General features: G+C 39.1%; 1 protein-coding gene across 2 annotated transcripts in view; it reads right to left on the bottom strand.

Moving 5' to 3' along the window:
- Window positions 1–311: 311 nt before the first annotated feature.
- Window positions 312–20,038, bottom strand: part of DIO2 (iodothyronine deiodinase 2) — a 105,629-nt gene continuing 85,902 nt past the window's right edge. For both annotated transcript variants that reach the window (XM_087448105.1, XM_087448104.1), the window contains 2 exons: window positions 13,695–13,969; window positions 312–6,030 (listed from right to left, as the gene is read on the bottom strand). In XM_087448105.1, coding sequence (XP_087304231.1) covers window positions 5,443–6,030; window positions 13,695–13,969 — 863 coding nt within the window. In that variant the 3' untranslated portion in view covers window positions 312–5,442. The remainder of the gene's footprint in view (window positions 6,031–13,694; window positions 13,970–20,038) is intronic.

Here is a 20,038-nt window from a genome sequence, read left to right as displayed (position 1 = left end):
TAAATATAACAAAGTAAAAGTTTGCTTCACAGTCTCTTTAACAGGCCCCTTTCCACGAATTGTGTGTGTAACTTGTTCATGAATATGGAAAGTATCTGAAGATTTTCTTTTAACTTGTCTTGATTTCCTTGAAGACTCTGGCACACAGCATGAGATTAAAATAACCTGGCATTTCTGGTGACTTTGCCCACAAATACCAAGGAATAAATATTAGAATGATGGATTCTCTTTCCCTTGTCAGCCATGAATGTGTTCCAGCCAGGGGCAAGGTCTAGAGAGTAATTTAAAAATAAACAAATAGAACCAAATAGTAACTTTACTCTTTTATTCAAAGTTTATTAAAGTACAAGAACAAATTGTAAAAGCACACGTACCACTCAGCACCAATATAGTAACACTCTGTCTACTGATAATCTCCAAAGAACTTCTGTTTCTGCAACTGAGAAGCAGAGATATACACACATGCATTCTCACCACATTTACCCAGTACTCACAGCATCATACCCCGATCATTCTCCTTGCTAGGGAGACAAAGATGGGCAGAGGCAAACTAATGTGACTACATCCAACCACTAACTGAGTCGATGACTCTTTCGTCAGTAGTTATCATTTGCACATTGGTAACCTCTGCGCATCCCAATCTCCCTCTTCGGGGGCCCGATTACTTGGGCTAGTGATAGAGTCTGGTAATGTGATGCAAAACTAAACAAAACTGGCCAACATTCCCTACCCAATATCTTTTCATTGCTTTGGTTATAAAGTACTGGATACTTATGTCTTCTTGTCCTCCAATCCTAACACACGTGAAAACCGTACCAACCAGTGACATGGTCTGGAGAAGTCTTGAGAGAATTTTATTTATTTCCCACTCCCTTCTGTGGGCTTCTTTCACTGATGTGTTTACCTATTTGCTTTTTAGGGGGAAGGGGGAGTGTTGAGCCAAAAGAGTGACTTCATTAAACATCTCCAGGGTCTTCAAAGTCTCACCAGTAAATATTAAATAAACTCCCTGGAGCTCTGGTGCTGCCGCCCAAGATGGGCAGCAAGCCCCAACTTGTGTGAGTAGTCTTGTTTGGATATCTGTACATATTTGCTTTCTATTGGTTTAGAGTTCCCTTGGAACAGAGCTGGGTCTCTTAAGTCTGAGACCTTGCTTATGGTGATATCCAGAAAATAAGGCATTAGGAAGTGGCCCAATATTGAGTTCATCCTAAAGTCACTTAATGATACTCAGCAGCCCTCCTCCAATGATGAGAAGTTTCTTTTCAAATATTCCTAAATCAGTAGACTGAGCCCTCACAGCCTAGTTCTTCCCAGTTAGCAACTTCTTGACTCTCCCAAGCCCAGACCTCAAGACTCTACAAGAGAGTGCTGATCACCCAGCAAAGCTTGGTACTTATGCCCCATTCTGGACATACATATGAAGACTGGGTTTGGCTTGTATTTTTAGATAAAGGAGGAAGTGGGGAGGAGATTGGAATACAACTAAAAACACTTTAGCTCTGATTTTTGGCAATATCATTTTTTTTTAAATCTCCTGAAAATCAAAAGCCTCACTGTTAATCTCCACTGCTGAGAGACATGACATTGGGCATGTTCTGAAAAGCTCCAAATGCTGGTAAAGGTTTTCATTAATCCTTCAATGGGACAGAAGTCGGAGTCTATATTTTCCCCTTTGTAATGGCCATGTGATTCTAATTAAGCTTATTTTCCATACCATTAGTCAGAGGTCAGTGGGATACATGTCCAGGTTCATCCTCTTATGATTCACAGAATGGGAAGTCCTGTACATCAGTGCATTTCTCTTGCCATGGACGTAGCCCACAGGGCATGCTAAGGGTACCTCGTATTCAGCTGAGAATTTTCCCAAAGGCATAAATGTTGTCTTTAACCTGCCCCTCTGGTATTTTATGCAGCAAGGCAGCACCCACGCATAGCCTCACCATATTTCATAATTTTTATTCAAGAGCCCAAACATTAAAATACACTCAGGCAAAATGAAAGACAGCAAGCTTTTCTTCTCTCCTTGATCATAGAATAGGCATTTCCTGGTTAATGGAAGGAGAATTGAACTAATTCAATAGGCCATTTAGAAGTTGATATTACCAAAAATCAAGGATCCATTCTACAAACAAGTGAAGACATAGAATCAGAGATCCAAAACATGAATATAAAAAGTCACATAAGTTAAATGACTGTCACTTTAGCTATACAAAGCAAGAACAGAGTTACTAATCTACCTCTTAGGAGGTCAGTTACATTTTAGTATCTGTTTCCAATGCTTCTACCTTATTGTACAGGCATTTCATTCATGCCCATTCAAGAAAGTCATGTTGATTTCACTAGCATTTTCTCTAATCAATAAAATACAGTAGTTTTGAATAGTTCCAAGACATAAGTCTTTCAAACACTAAATGTTTGAGTACATTCAGATGCTATGATAATATCTAAAATTGCTTGGAAACTATTTCAATAACAGACAAGCTAATTCAATTTAAAGGGCTAAACTGATAGCTCCATGGAAACACAGCCTACGGGGGGAAACATGTTTAGGTACTAAGAAGAACTCAAAGGTATATATATAGTATATACATATACTATATATTATATACATATAATTTTGACTTGTGAGAATAAGAACTACAATTCTTCAAAGGAACATACTTTATAAAAGACAGGATAGGTGGGGTGGGTATTGACAATCTAATAATTTCTCTGAGCATACCAGCTAAGCATTGATTCTCCTCTATCTCAAATAATGAGTTCTTGTTAAGTTCATAAAAGATACATCACAGGAAATCATAAAAGTTTATGTTGAGATAAATAAGTTACATATTTACAGGTTTCTCATAACTCTGATAATACTAAGCCATTCTACACACTGTAGGATTCCTGAGCTTTGTCAATTCACTTTCTCCATTGGCCCCCTAAATGCCTTTCTTCCAGTAACTCATCTATGTTCTATTGAACATATCTTTTTCCCTGATATTCAGCCTATGCCTTTGTGTGTTTACTTCCGCTGCTTCATTTCTCCACTGGACTGTCCTCTGGGAGAGGAATTGCCCGCACACAACTTTCTCTTTCGTTAAAAGTATATCACAACTGGGTGATTTTTTCATCATCCTTTTCCCCAGACGACTAGCGCTGACTGCCTTAGCCAAATCTCATCCCCCCACCAGCTTCTCTAACATCCTGTTCCATTATTGCACACGTTGAACAAAGGGGGAGTTTAAGGACAATAGTGTGAGTGTGCCATAACCAATTTTTCATTTTACTTCTCTAGGGTAATACATAAATCTCAACACCATTTTGAAGATAAAAATCAATGGGGCCCACTGATAAGCCTTGAGTATAGTGTTTAACAATGGAAATCATCTAATCTCAGTGGGATTTTCCAGAAATTCGTTAGATAAGGACACATTTTCAAAATTTGCTCTGTTTCTCTGTGGGTGTGTTTTTTAGAATTTAAAACACTGGTAAGCTTAAATACTGCTCTAAAAAATAATCAGTTAAAATAATGCTTTAGTAGCTAAATGATAATCTAGTGATATGACTGCTATGTTGCCTCAGTTTTTTAAAAAATAGACTTTTGGTTTTTGCACACTCAATTCCCACTTTTTTCTCATTTCAGGCAACTAGTTCAGGAAGATATTTTCAACCTTAGGTCTCTTTTTCTATTAGCTTTATTTTATGATTCAATTATTAATGGAATAGTCATAAGAACCTTTGACTGTACATATAAATGCACCCATATACTGTGATTTGATAGCATCCTCAAATTTACAGTAAAAAATTTATGATACAAAATTCGTTGGTCTATTCTTTTGGAGGTTAGGCTATTTAGATATTGCTTATAGGTAAAACTATAGTATCTTTATTTTAAAGCAAAATATAGTATCTATATATTAAAATAACATTATCATAATGTATTATAGAGGCCTTAAATTACTAGACTTCAGCTGATAGAAACAAAGGAAGACCCAAGTCCAAATTCAAACATAAATGGGAATTCCATTTTACCAAATTCTATGCAACTGAGTGTTGCCTTATATCAAAGCCTCCAAAATTATTGATGGGAATTGTCTCAAACTAACTTTCCCCTCTTCTATTTTGCAACTGAAGAAGCCTTGTTTGTTTGCATTTATCATTCATTATAGTTGACCTACTTTGGGAGGAAAACGGTGCTGCAGCTGAATGGCCAGGGCACCTACCTCCCACAGCAGCTGAGAAAATACATAATATATATATATATATTTCTGACCTGAAGAGGATGCTCTTTAGCTCAGCATCCAGAGAACACTGTTATAGAGACTGAGACCAAGAATGAGTGGGGCCACATCATAACTGTAGGGATGGAGAGGCATAGACCAGCACCACTGGACCCACTGGTTTTACCTTTAATCAGTATCTTGGCGTATAATTTACCCCCTGAAAATATACACACCACAAACATGTTTCAAAAGTAATTATTTCCACAAAAAAACCCTCATACATACAAATATTGAAGTGTGTTTTTTTCCTTTCAATCTCCTTTTCTCCCTCAGTCTAAGAATATATGATAAATGCATTGATTTCACATGTATATTCTCTATGTTACTTTTAGTTAAGCTTCTTTTTCTGGCCTTGTGTACTTTTTCATGTTTCTATCGCTAACAAATTAGTCTGCCTCTCTACAGCTTCATGGTGAAACTCTAAGAAGCCTCCTAATTTTTCTGCCTCTTTTTCCTAGCTTGTCAACTTGATTTTCTTCTAGCACTTTTTCCACCTGCCTAGAAAGTAACCCTCAGATTTTAGATGATTATTCTAACCCTCCAGGTTGAGGGATTATTTGTGATCTCTACAAATACTCTATGAGTTCTGGGATATTTAGACCGGCATAGAGCACTAAATGGCTAGAAACAAGAACATCGGAAACTACTCTAACATGTTAAATACCAAGATCCTAACCACATGGCCTGGGTTCAAGGACAGTGCAGGTAAATATTTGGGAATTTTCCAGGTGGGCTCTATCCGTGCTGAATAAAGCCAAGGCAACACCCCTTATACCAACAGGACAGTAGCCTCCCTCACATAGTAGTTATTCACATAAGTCTTTTCTTCAGGTCCCAAAGCATGCATCAGCTGTATCACTTCTTTCTCAAGGCAGAATGAACACATGCTGAAACAGGGTTTCTTCCTCTCCATCTTGGGATCTTTTCCCCCAGGGCTTTTCACTAGAAAGAGAAGTGATGGGGTAGCCATCACTATTTAGCCAAATGCCGTTTGAGTGGTAAAAGAAGTATTGAGATGTTAGAGGTTTATGTTCTTCTGACATGTAAATTCCTGTCTTTCAGTGAGGCAATGGGATTCAGTTGGAATAGTGGATTCAGTTCTTAGTTTGCTTTCCTGTACATAATTTTCTTTTTAAAAAAGAAAGCTCTATTACAATCATACCTTTAACTGCTAACTTAGATTTCATCTCTTGCTGAAATTCTTCTCCAGCCAATGCCGGACTTCTTGAAGGTTGTAGTAGAAAGGGCCCTTTCCTCCCAGATAAGCAATTTTCTGTCTCTGCACAATACACACGCGTTCAAAGGCTACCCCATAAGCTACATTGGCATTATTGTCCATACGGTCAGCCACAACTCGGCACTGGGGCGGCAAGGAGAAACGCTCCAGAAGCTGGTGGGCTGCTGCACATCGGTCTTCCTGGTTCTGGTGCCTCTTCACCTCGAAAGACAAAGAAGAATCACCAGGCACCGCCCAACCATCTGAAGGATGAGCCTCATCAATGTAGACCAACAGGAAGTCAGCCACTGATGAGAACTCTTCCACCAGTTTGCTGAAGGCTGGCAGCTGGTTAATAAATGGAGGTCAAGTGGCTGAGCCAAAGTTGACCACCAGTGGGCGCTCAGAGCTGGCAAAGTCAAGAAGATGGCACTCGGCTCCATCAACTGTCTTATCCTGGGCACCATTTCCATCGTTGTCACCTCCTTCGGGATTGGAGATATGCACCACTCTGGAATTAGGGGCATCTTCACCCAATTTCACCTGGTGGGGGAAAAAAAGAAAGAGGGAGAGAATACCACATTAAACACATCGTCACTTCAATTCACTCTATATAAAAACAATTGGCGCTCATAAAATGTATTTCCTTCAGAGGATGTGGTAAACATAAATTGATTTGAGTAAAGAGGCATCATGGCAGGTAATGTAAAGAATGGCCCCAAAGAGATTAAAAGTCTTTTTCATTCTGTATAGCCACTGAAGGTAATTATTTTCATCACTGAAGGCACTGCAATTAACTCTCTTCATAATTAAGTTGAGGCTGGTATTCTTTACTATCCTCACTTTGCTGGCAATGCTTGGCACACACTATATAACAAACGATTAATGGACTTCATTTTAAAAGTTAAAAGTGAATGGTCTACTTTAAGACAAATTATCAGAGTCGTGGGACATAGTACCTCTTTCTGAATTCCCACTTCCAAATTCTCAAATACTCAGGAAAGACGATTTTCTTGCATGACGCAAAGTTATTTAATCTCAACCAATGGGCAGTGATATCAACGGGCTCTATTCTTGGCCAGAGCTAGAAAACCTAGAATCCACCATTTACAAGAAGGGGTACTCCTACTTAACCTCTTCAGCTTTCCCATCTGTAAAATGGTGATAATAATGCCTGTCTTCCTCCTATGATTATAGGAGCATAACATAAGGAAAAGAACTCTTTGTACACTATAAATCATTGGGTGGGTATAGGTTGCCATTATTAGATGCCACCCAAACATATGAAACAGAACACCATCTTTCCTAGGCAATTCTATGTTTAAAAAAAATTATCCCTAGAAGTGATTTGAGCATTCCTCAATATGACATCCTCCTGGAGAATTCTACAGTCACTGCTTACTTTGTGGTCCTTATGACCAGAGCCTCACCATTTCCAATAAAAAAACAAACAAACATATGAACAAAAACATACAATTATTCCAGAATTTTATTTTTAATTTCTCATTTTTCATTGTGTTTTTGTTTGTTTCCCTCCTTTTATCTAGAAAGTCACAGACCATTTACTTTTCTACCACATAATTTACTAACAAGCTCCTCTGAATTATAAAATACTCAGGCAGAAGAGGTATAGAAGAAAATTGTTCCCTGTGCCCCTTTTGCATGTGGGTTAAACAGTTGAACACAGACTGAAAGAAAGTTTGCTGGCCTTTGGATCTGTAAATTGATAATAAAAAGCAGGCAAGATAAAAGAGCCAATTACTTTAGTTTGAATTAACAGAATTGGATCTTCCCCGAGAATGGTTTAATCAAAGCCAATAACATTAGGGACAACTTATGACTGTACAATTGATTTTTATACACTATTCTTAATATTACAAAACACTTCCAAGTGGATTGACTTATTCCTCTCACATAAATACAGCCGCATATAACACTGCTGTTAATTGAAGTCACTTAGAAGTGAATTGTTCAAGACTCAAGAATCCAAGCTGATAAAAAACACTCAAGGGCTTTTATTCAGAAGCTTCTATCTAATGTTAATGCATAACTCATTGTAACTGTAGAGAAAGAATTAAAGAAGTCCTTTCTCTTCTTTCTGAAAAATCTAAGCAGGGCAGGTTTGAAACAAGTACTGTTTTCTCAAAGAAGTGTTAGAATAACAGTCCTCTTTCTTAGGAAAAGGAAGCTGTCGGTGTGACTTAAGTAAGTAGGTTTGTTTGCAGTCACTATCAGGGAGAAAGCTATTTTATTTATATTAATTTTCTTGGTTAATTTGTAAGTGACACTAGATGGAGAAACAATAAGCCACTTTCAGGTGGATTATTTTATACGAGCTACACTCGCCTCTGAGGTATTTAAATATACTTAAAATTTAAAGATATACATTTTAAAGGTATTATAAACCTTTTAATCTATGGGTTCTTTTTACACGTCTTTGTAGATTTAGGTGGTGGGTAGCATTACCATCACCATCTCATTAGATCTTTCCCAATTAAAGTAGCAATAATGATTCTCAGAGGGCTGCTTTTAACAATATTGTTGTGCTGTGTTCCTCAAAATACTGTAATATAAAGACCTGAATACATTCAGATCAGTCTGAATCCATTAGCTGTTGTAGCAACTTCTTGTTAAGTGAGCAGCCCATACACGGGAGAAAAATCATCTTTGAACTATAGACTTTAGGTTCTTGGTAGGTGAAAATATCCACCCGCTTTTTGAAGTCATTTTTAAGACCTAGGAACAATTGTGTGGTCTTGTTAACTGGGCTTCTGACCTCCCTGACTCTCACACTAGCAGAACTGTTGATCCTGGCATTATTCCTGATTATTCAACTGAACAAGCTAATCTGATGCTTCAGTCACAGGTGACTCTCTTGTAACCTGTAGTTAAATTTTTTGGAAAGTTAAAGCACCTTCTCCTTCTTCTCAGTAATGAGTTCAGCCACACAATTCTTTCCAAAATACAGACTAGTTTACCTTAGAAAATTTAGAACAAGTATAATACCTTCATTCTAAAATTAAAAATTAGGAAAGTTATCAAGTACATAATGCTCTTTGTGTGAGGTGTTTGGCATTTTGTTAAGCTGGAAAATACATATATATTTTTAATTTTATTGAATGAATGACAGTTGTTATAATCCTAGGTAGGGGTCAGTGAGGAAATTTACACTTAATAATAACCTTGGCCTGCAATGAACATAATCATATTTGGGTGATGGATGAGCTCACTGAGGCAGATAATTTAGAAATGTGAATCCTGGAGCCCTACTATAGGGCACCGCCATAATCAACGCCTAATGCTGTGGATCTGTTCTTGATTCTCTCAGCTGGTCAGTGCATAAAATGAAAGTGGCCAATCATCACCAATGTCTTCAATGACGGAAGATTCTTTGCTTTCCCCAGGAGCAAAGCATTCCTGACAAAGAGCCAAAATGATGAAGAAAATAAAGTTGGTCCCATAATAACATTTAGGCTGCAGGAAAGAAGCTCAACAAAAACAAGTTATCCCCTGGTACTCTCAAACTTTGTTTTAATTTCCCACAGTGGCACAGAAAGTCTCCTGGCCACAAGTTACCTATCATCTTAATTTCTCCTTCTTAGAGGGTTTGTGTTTGGTTTTTGTGCTTAATGAGACATATTTGCCAAAGAGGCATTCAAAAGGCATTTTTTACTCTTGCGGAAGAGTAATTAGGTCGGTACCTCTTTCCCTGCCAGCACTAGCCTCTCTAAAGAGAACCTTGCCCAGTATTTAATGCCCAAACACAAGAAGCATCATTTCCACTAATTGGTCTTGAAGTTCCGATGTTCCCAAAGGGTCCCTTTATTTTGCAAGGATCAGAAAGGACATACGTAAAATGTAATATCGTCATTACTGACTTTTCTCTCTCTCATCTGCACTATTACAGTTGTTCTTTCTATGCTTTTGTAATCAGCATCAACACAACACCAACAAGGGAGGTGAATAAAAGGTTTGCATTTTTACAGCAGGGACATCTCTGGGCCAAGCTCGAAGGTTGCGATAGCCATATTCATAAATATGAACAGGAGCGTAAATATATGGCATATATATAAATTTGATTCCCTTGATGGTGGGATTCCTTTTCCTGACAGTGTTCAGTGCATGAGGAAAAGGATAATGCTGGTTTAGCACGTGGACTTGTGAAATGCAGGGCGAGGGGAAAGAAGAAAGAACCATTCATCAAGTCGAAGCTGGAAATAGAGCATATACTACTAACCTTGTTTTTTTCTTTTCCACAGCCTGAGGAAGGCTTCTGGACAAAATATCACCTAATCTCGTGATAGAAAGTAAAGCAAATGATAAAAATGGGGGTGGGGGAGTGACAGAACACTTTTCACACATCCTTCTTGCTATTCAAAGCCCTGGAATGGCTTTCTATCTATCAGGAAATTTCAAATTCTTTGACATAATGATCAGGCTACATTAATGTCCTTACAAATGTGGCCAAATAATTATTAAGCAGCACTTCAACCATTTACATTCAAATTGGCCAAACAAATCAGTTGAAGAATAAGCTACCTAGTCTTTCCTCTCAGTTCAATTTCCTTTAGGCCATTCTCTTTTTGATCCATACCTTGAAAATGTAGCTCTAAGCTCTATCATTTTCCAGTGTTTTGTCCAAGTGATGGACAGGCTCTGGCCGTGGCCTTCTTTGTGTTCTTTTGGGAATGTTTCTCTCTTAACAGAGCCATTTTCCATTGTAGAAACTAGTGTCAAAAGGCTTGAGGTGAATGAAGAGGAGGAGGAGAATGTTAAAGAGATCCTTTCAAAACCAAAATTATATGTTCAAATGAATATGTTTTCTGTGCCACTGCAATATTAACCGTGCAGAAGCTAAACTGCTTGTCAGCATCTATACTGTGCATTTACTCTTATACTTCATTTAGGTAGGGGCCAGGCTCCCAGACAGGGTAGTTTGCTTACTGGTTGCATTTTTTAGTCTTTGAGCACCAGCATAAAGATGCAGTGTTAGATGCAATGACACTGACCAGGGAAACTTAAATAATCAATTACCTATTATTCACTTCCATCTCTCACAAGTTTCTGTAGACCTTCTTTTTCATCAAAACCATGCATGCAACTCCAACCAAACCGAAATTATCTTTAAAAGCTTCCATACAAAGTTAATTTTAAATCTCACTCAACACTTTAACGAAGAAGGGTTTTTTGTTTTATTTTGTTCTAATTTCTGTGTTGCCTCTTGTAGGAGCCAAACACAGGGATAACAATTTTACTGTACTTTCTGTTAACATCTTCTCAAGTATCTAACATTCAACAACGAGCAGAATTAAAAATAGTATGCCTAGGGGCTGGCCCGGTGGCGTAGTGGTTAAGTTTGTGTGCTCAGCTTCAGCTGCCCGGGGTTCGCAGGTTTGGATCCCAGGTGCTGAACTATGCACTGCTTATCAAGCCATGCTGTGGCAGGCGTCCCACATACAAAGTAGAGGAAGATGGGCACGGATGTTAGCCCAGGGCCAATCTTCCTCAGCAAAAACAGGAGGATTGGCAACAGATGTTAGCTCAGGGCTAATCTTCCTCACATGCACACACAAAAATGTTATGTCTAATTGTATTGCAAGTTCATACACCCCTCATTCTGGAAAACTCTGCTTCTGAGGGTGGCAGCCTCTAAATAATGCAAGTCAGGAGTGTGAAGCACTGTGATGCCATCTCAAACAGAACTTCCTCCAGTGTGTCTCTAGAAATGGCTACACCTAAAGATAGTGGCACAGATGACAACAGAATTCAGGGAAGTGATTCAACCTGTTTCAGAGATTCTGAGTGCCACCTCAAATGCCACCATAGCCACCATCACCCTTGCCATACTTGGAGACAGAGGAGATCTAAATTCAGTGCAAGCTGTGTTCATAATGTTTCCATTACACACCCAGCTCAGTCTTGTCCCTGATATATGGGTTCTCGGGTTGCTTCTTCTCATGGTAGCTATTATATAAATCGTTAAAAGCAAACACAATAACATCATTCATGAACTTGGTCACTATTCAAATCAGTAGACAGAAACAATACAGGAGAGAAATACATAAACCATACGCAAAAAAGAAAACAAATCACTCATCTTTCTCAATTTCCTGGAATAGCAATAACAAAATATTGCAACACAATGGAACACTATGCATTAGTGAAAAAAATAAATAAAGTTTATTAAAGAAACATTTGTTTTTCCCTTTTTATTTCAATAAGCTGCTTAATAGGAGAAACAACCTCACTTAATATTTGTGGGTGACATCATAGCCCCCATATTTTGTGTGAGAGATATCTATATAAGTATATATGCATCTAAGTAAAATTCTCCCAAGCAGTGATTTTTCTTTTATAGGCAAAGTCAATAGTCTTTCAAAGAAATAAGACTTTAATATGCTGAGATCAAACCACTGACACTGCCATGTTGTCTCCTAACACCTACAAAATACAGACATATACGAGGGAACTTTCTAATTAATAATATGCCTGACGTATTTGCGTACTCCCTGCCCTTCTCCAAATTCTCTACCCTCAAAACAAAACGTAAAAACTCACATTCAATGTATATTTTTTTGGAAATGAAATGATCATCTCAGTATCTCCTTTCCACGTTTCCCCTTTGCCCCACATTCATAACATAAATAAGTTTTTGCTGTTAGAACTTTGACCATCGTTTCATATTTTTATAAAGGAATTTTCACTTACTAACAAGCGCTCTTGCTGTTCTCCTGTCTTTAAGACCACAAATACAAACCTTATTCAGGTTACTCTCAATAACAAAGACATGTAGTAAAACTTCCTAAATCACAATGGATAGTTTCCTCTTGAACACTTGTTTGATTTTCAGTGGAAGAATCCTACTCTGGATTCTTCATGACTAGAAGTTACTTCTTTTCCTTTCCTGGTGCATAGATTTTTCTGGGGTTTATTTACAGAGGACTCATTCCTTTCCCTCTCTTATTCTGAGTTTTCTGTCTCTATTTTTGAGGTGCTGTCTGTCTATAGAGTACCACTTCATTGGCTTCCATATTCCTCTCCAACTCTTTTCCCTGGCATCTTGAGCAAGGTCCCCCAATATAGTTAGGGAAAACCAAGATTGTCTGCTTCAACAGCAACTTTTGCCAAGTGAGTCAATTCTTCTTAAGCCCAGGGACCTTCAGGAGTCATACAGGCATAGGAGGAGGAGGCAAACTGACAAAGGACTAGTGCCAAAATGTTCCTCTTTGCTCCTTGAGATCTGAGTTGAGAACACTCCACCAACATCCGCAAAGCAGGAAAAAGGCTGGAATGCTAGCCTTCTTCATTTAGAAACAAGGTCATCAGCTCTGGTTTTGAGCCTGAGATACAACTTCCTCAGGTAAGTGAGGCCACCGCGCCAGTGCTCAAGGCACATGTTATAGCAGCTTTGAAATTGCAATGAACTAGACCTATCTACTCTTTCTAAGAGAACTTAATTAGCTTTTGAGAAACAAAGCAAACGTGGTTTCCCTTACAAAGTCTGGATTTCTGACAGCCAGTTCTCAGATCTTTCTTTTGCAACCTGATATCAAGTAACTCAGGACTCTGTGCCCGATAACCCCTTCAAAAGAGCTCAAATCTGAATCAATGTAGAGGATGATGCTGCACACAGGCTTGCTTCCATTAACTCTTACCTCTACCAGAAACGAAGAGGCATTTATGCCAAATCACACCTTCTGTGACCATATTGTTAAGTCCTGTCAACTCTCTGGGAGTTTTGAGTAGCCTTTTTTTTTTCTTGCTTTTCAGTGTCCACACCTTTGAACTGTCTTTCCTAACATAGCTTACATAGCCTCTCATCAAGCAAAACATAAAACTCCCAGTTGATGACAAGAGCAGATTAAATGCAGCAGTCTCCTCTCCCCCAACATTTTCTGACTTTTCCCAAAGTTTTTCTCCCGGCACAAACACTCTCTACTCCAAAATCACAGCAAGCCATTAAAGACTCTTATTGGAAAGATTCCTTATTAGCTCACACAGTCATTACGGCTTAATACCTGTCACCCCCAAATCTAACTTGTGTGACAGCTGTCGACAGTAAAGGCAGGAGCTCAGTTGAGCATAAGCACCAGACCCCCAAATACGCCTCCACAATTCTCACCCCAACGCTCCCAACGGCCTGGAGCCCCAACGTTCCAGCCCCTGCCCCTGCTGACGTGAGAGAAGCCCCTCTGAGCGCAGCTCACCTGTTTGTAGGCATCGAGCAGGAAGCTCTTCCAGATGCAGCGCATTCCCTCTGAGGTCAGCATGCGCCTCCACTCCCCGCGAGTGGACTTGGAGCGGCTCAACAGGAGCACCACGTGCTTGAGGAGAATGACCGAGTCATAGAGTGCCAGGAAGAGGCAGTTGGAGAAAAAAACTGGCAGAATTTGCAGTGTGATCAGCAAGTCTACGCTGAGGATGCCCATCTTCTCTGCCTCCTGAGTCAGTTCCCTTGTGCGCTCTGGTTCCCCTTCACCCTCTTATTTAAAAGGGGGGTGGTGATAGAGGGGGTGGGGGAGGTAAGGGGGAAGGTTGGGGGGGGGGGGGGAGAAGGAGAAAAACTAAATTAAAAGGAAGCCCAAGTTGTCTCCTCTTTCAAAGAAGCAGAAATGGCAAGACCAAGTCCAGTTTCTCCAGCCCAGCAGTTGGAGTGTGCCCATCAATTCATTCAATTCGGAGCTGCTGCCTTTTTTTTTTTTTTTTTCAGGATTTAAGATGTTTGAAAAAAAAAAAGCTGGCGTACCCGTCCCTAATCCAGTTACCCCTCTCAGAGTCCGCTAAAGACAGGCAGCTCTACTTTCATTTCCAAGCACCTATGAGACTGTGGCAGAGATTGCAAAATATTCTTTAGCTTTTCATTGTCTCTATGTTCAGAAACGTAGCCTGTTTCTCTCTTGAATTGCCAGAGTTTTAAAAATGTGCTTTAAGGGTCGTTTTCCCCTTCTTTTCTCCATTTTACACACACTTTCTGTTCTCCTTCTCCCAGCCTGTCTCACTCTCTCCCTTCCCAGGAGCGACTGAGTGCTCTTTTGCCTCACTCCCTCTGGCTTTTCCTTCCTGCTATCTGTCTGTGGTGCAAAGTGCCTCTCTGCAGCCCAGTGAGTCTCCCTGAAGGCTTTTATACATTCCCTGGCTAATTGCTGCAATAGAGAAATGAAAGCCTAATCTTGGTAAAGATCTTGACGTCATTGAGAGAGAGGGCTTTACTTTGGCCAGGACTGCAGTGAAGAAAAAAGCAAAACTCGACAACTTTTTTTTTTTTTTCAGAAGTAGGGGGGGCAGAGGGACAGCGGAATTTTGCTTTGTGATTTAAAAAGAGAGAGAGAAAAAAATTAATACCTTTGAGGGTTTTCAGGAAATGCTCCCGAACTTTGGGAAAAGTAATTTAATATAACGTGTAGATTGACAGGGTAACACCCTCTCCTCTGATTATTATTATTGTCATTATTCTTCGTTTATGAGGGGTTTTGGAAAGAAAGGATCCTGGCAGACAGGTGGAAAAGAGAAAGAGTAATCAGAGATGATCCATGCTCTATTTCTTGGAAGATGTGAATGCTTACATTTGGTCTTTATTCCTGTATACTGTGACTCTCTCGTCAGATTTGTGACCTAGGTTCTTTAAATATTTTTGAGTCATGATCTTTTTTAAGGAAATTCAGAGTGAGTTGTGAGGTGGAAAACTTTTCAATTTTTTGAGTATCATCACAGCATTTCTCTAAAGCTTCCTGCAGAAAATTAATACGTTTTCTTTTCAGTTTTACCAAAGTTTCCAAAGCAAAAAAAAAAAAAATCTTGCAGACATGAATGTAGTTAGGTGACCAGATCTCCTTTTAGTTCCATTTTGCCTATATGTAGATTAAATTAAAACTTTCCATCAAATGGCATAAAGATGCCATAAGGCTGAGAAATAAATTCTTTGTAACAGAGCTCTTTAAATTCTGCACTTTCCCTGCTTCTGTTAGCATAACTCCTAAGAGACCTGACCTTTAGGGAATCTTCCTTCTAGCTTGAAAACAATTTTAATTAAATTTGTAGGTGGTTAGGAGCAGACTTTGAATTGGTTCAAGAACCACACTGACCATTGCTCAATGGCTCGCCTCTCCCATTAGTCTCCGGGACTGATGGGTATTTAAGCAGACAATGCTTTGGCAGAATGCCATGACCCGTCACCTCATTCTAGTTTTTCTTCCTCACTTACCTAACAGGTCCCCTCTAGGAATTATATTTTCTTGGAAGAATGGGTGGCAAGTGCAGACACTAGAGTGGTGATACGGAATTTTAATTGAAATTTAATTAGCTGACTTTTCTATGTACACGGAGCTCTCATTAAGCGTGGGCTAAGCAGTGGGTACAAACTTGTGGTCAGTACATTTCTCTGTTTTGTCCCTGTGGCTAAATCCTGCAAGATCACAGACATAATTTAAAAGCCTAGAGCAGGGGTCATTGATTGGTGGCCCATGGGCCAAATTCTGCATACAGATGCGTTTTATTTGGTTGGTGTGGTGCTTTTTGCCTTAAAAAATAATAATAATTGAATGAGAATGGCTTTAGGTTCCGTGAGACCAGGGATTCCTGTCTGCTTTGTCCATTGCCATGTCCCAGCGTTAAACCATGCCGGGCACATACTTAAGTTCAAGGAGGATGTACTGAATGGATGAATGGATGAATGGACAGGGCATGCATTACTCCACACTAGGGGGCACCATTCACATAAAATATGATGTGACTGGCGTGCCCCAGAATTCTACACCCTGCTGGACTTGGGTATGGCCTCTCCATTGACATAATCCTCACTACTTCCTATTGTCTTAAAAACCTGATTCCTTCATTGTTATCATCAGTTTAGTCCATGATGAGTTTTGGATTTCCATCCCATGGACTAAATTTTTAGAGAAGACTTCAGAGCTTAAGAAAATGAATATAAAGCACATAGAAAAAGATTTTTCCTATGACTAGCATATGTTGTTAGCAAAAGAATATTATTCACGTACATAATACATATACATTTACTCCATTCATTCTCTTAATCTTCTCAATGCCCTTATGGAAAAACAGAAAGGACAAAAAGAGAGGGAGGTGACAACATGGTATTTTAACTAGTGTAGATGGGAAAGCTACAGAGCCAGATGATGTCCCAGCCAACAATGACAGAAGAAGGTGTGGACTTAGGAAATGATGCTTCCACTCACTGCCCAAGCCTTAAAATTTCACCCCATCACAGACATTCATTTTGCCCTGTTTGAATTAAACCAGTTCTCCTTCAAAGTAGAGACTTTGGCAGCTATAAAGCAATTCTCCCTTACTTGTCATTTGCTTTCAAGGAGAGAGGTATGTTTGGAAATGGCAAGCTAAGGAGGGAGATTGCTGGAAAATCAGAAACATGCTTTCTTTTTAAATGCAAAGTTCAAGAGACATCCAGATTACAAATGGTTATAAGTCAGACTGGCTTTTTTTTCCTTTTTACTTTATTTTCTTTTTCACTTTTTTGAAGTCAGAGGGTTTAAATGTTTTTTTTAATAGAAAAACAAATAGGCACATAGCCTGATGATATTATTTCTCAGATTTCTTCTGTCATTTTTTCTAAATGAATGAATATACGAATCACAAAACCAAGAGCCATTCTTTTACCTCTTAGACAATCTGTCCATCCTAGAAATCACATTTCTCCAAAGCGATTTCTCTTTTATGCATGGTTCACAGTTGCTTGTTCTAATTTGTAATAATATTTAGCACTTTGATCTTCAAGTAATTTTATACCCATTAAGTAACAAAAATAACCCATAAGGTGACAGAGTATGATTTGTCCCATCATATAGATGAAAGTGGATCGTCAAGGTTGTAGAGTCAGTTGGTGTTGGGCTATTTTCCCCAACTGTAAACCTCACTTTTTTCCTACATGACTGTTTTGTGGGTCCTGGTCATTACACCAAGAATCAAAACCCTTGCCAAAAGTGGTTGCACTGAGTACTTTTACCTTCTAAATTGCAAAGGATATCTGGGATTTCACATCTGTTTAATATTGCCCCCAATTCAAGCTTCTGGTTTTGATTTCATATGATCATTTGAAAGGCTTGGATATCTTCTTGGTCGTGTAAGTGTTCTTAGCAATCAACGTTGTGATGAGTTAAATGCAAACCAATGTGTGGCATGTTCGTTGAATTTCCCCATGCAATGTTGTACACAGGTTTTAAATTCCAAAGAGAGGCAGCCTAGGGCAAAGTGCTTTGGACTTTTTAATAAGTGCAGAACCACTGCAAAATTGTTTAATTTTTTTCTCTTTCCATAGTAAGAGAGCATCATGTCCTACCATTGCCTCCTTCTGGTTGGAAAAATAACAGGTATATGAGGAAAAGTCTTCCTTTAGTCCACTTTTTGACTCTTAAATTGAGACTGAGGGAATGACATCAGCATCCTGGTGGAGTGAGTTGTTCCCTCTCCCTCTCCCCTCTTAAGTTACAACAAGTAGGACATCCATTGACCAATGAAGGATTTTCTGCATGGGACATGAGACTCAGAAAATGAAGTTGGATCACCTGACAGCAGATTTGGAAATTTCAAGGCTGGAAGCTACCACTACTATCTCTTTATTGTTATCTGAAGAAGCCAAAGAGCATTTAAAGAATTCTGTGCAGTTAATAATTCATGCTGTGGATTTTCAAGCAGTCTTAATTTTGTAGAATTTTATTCCTTCTGATTCAAGTGGTTTGTTACATATAATTTAAAATGAAGTTTCATTTTTACTTTATTAAAAATTTGTCAGATAAATACATTATAAATCCAAAAATGTCTGGTCAGGATAGATGTGTTTTTAGGTTTGGGAATATGATTGACATACATATCCTCCCAAAATAGCTCAGCTTTTATCAGAGAAGGGAATCACAAACTGTACAGCCTTTTGTCTCCAGTAACTCCTGGTTGTATCTGAGAGGGAGTTATAATGAAAGGTTTATACCATAACTACTGAATCATTCAAAATTCCCCATGGGTCCATCCATTCTACAAACAGAGCCGTGTTCCCTGCCTTGTGATGAAAGGAGGAGCTCAATGGATAAAACAGACACCCCCAGAGTAAACTCTGACACGCCTTGAGCAAACCAACTTGGGGCTGGGGCAGAGAAGGCAGGCGCTGTGGGAGGTATGAGAATTCTATCCCAACAGCCGGATCTTAGGGCCCTTTGCAAGCCCTGGCAGAGAGCACAGTCTGAGGTGTTAATGCATTCTTCCCTCAGGAACTGCTACTGCTCTTTTTTTCTAGGCCACCTACTGGTAAGACAGAGAAGGAAAGGAAAAGGGAAAAGACAGGAGGAAGGGAAAGCAGAAATGAAGAGGAGAAAGAAGAGGGGAGTGGAGAGGAGAAAGAGGAAGGGAGAACAAAGAAGATTCAATGAATTGCCTTCGGAGGCTGCCAGCAAGAGAGCCAATTAATGCCAATTGTGGCAATGCTTTTTGTGAGGAAGACAGCTGTCCAGAAACTGGCTGGAAGCCACCACCTCATTCCCAGAGGCCACTGAACAGCTGTTAGGAGACAACAGCCTTCATTTGCTATTGACCTGGTCTAGATCTAAATTGATGGTCAATCCCCACCCCCAGCTGCCCAAACCTCTCCAGGTGCAGTGAGGCTCTCTGAGTGTTATTTAGTTTTAAGACTAGTTTATTAACCTCTAGAGATGCCCAAGGTTATGGGGTAGGGAGGGGAACAGAAGAGAAGAACACACTGTAAAGTTATACATGGTGAATTCCTTCAGACCCAAAACTCCTCAGAACCAACAAATTGAACTCACCCTCTTTTCTGAAAATCTGACTCAATCTCTTCCTTCTCCGTAAATCCTTGACCCAATGCAATAGACCAAAAGAAACAAGCGAAATGGTCAAAAAGAGTCATCATCTTTGGAACAACTTTTCCTCTACTTTGTTTCACTCCACAGCTCATAGGAAACCACCAGGTGATATTAAGTTTTAAAATAAAATATGTCATTCTTTATAAATGATTTTACGGTAGCTTTTTAAAAAATCACTTACACATCGCCTCACTCATAAGCTGAGTACATGAACACAGAGCACGACAAGATATATTAAGATACATGCTGGTTCATGCCACTCGAGAGATAATAGTGTAGTTTGTTCCCACCGAGAGCAAAGGATGACACACCTCCTCTCTCAAGAATCAGTAGATACTAATGTGCAGAGAGAATAAGCTAGATATTCTATTCAACCTCAGTGGAGATGGTAAAGCTAATAGAATTAACTGTAGCATGAAAAATCCACGTTTGATATGGAGATAAAATACCCACAATGAAGATGATTGTACAATGAGATATGTTACCAAGGGAGGTTATGAAAGTGTTGTCAGTGGACCTGTTCTCAAGGTAGAGAGGGAGGCTAATAAGATAATCTCTCAAAATCTTTTTAAGCCTATGGTGCTATCAAAATAATAGTTTGGAATAAGTTAACATATAACACATACATAAAACCACCCAACTGGGCTAATGGCAGAATACCGTAATCATAAATTATTACTCTGTTTCCATTTCAATTTTGAAGACTAATT

This window comes from Ceratotherium simum, chromosome 24, assembly GCF_057802395.1.
Source record: "Ceratotherium simum simum isolate JZ-2026a chromosome 24, ASM5780239v1, whole genome shotgun sequence".
Classification (NCBI taxonomy): domain Eukaryota; kingdom Metazoa; phylum Chordata; class Mammalia; order Perissodactyla; family Rhinocerotidae; genus Ceratotherium; species Ceratotherium simum.
The sequence above is the reverse complement of the archived record's forward strand: the minus strand, read 5'-3'. Positions and strand labels throughout refer to the sequence as shown.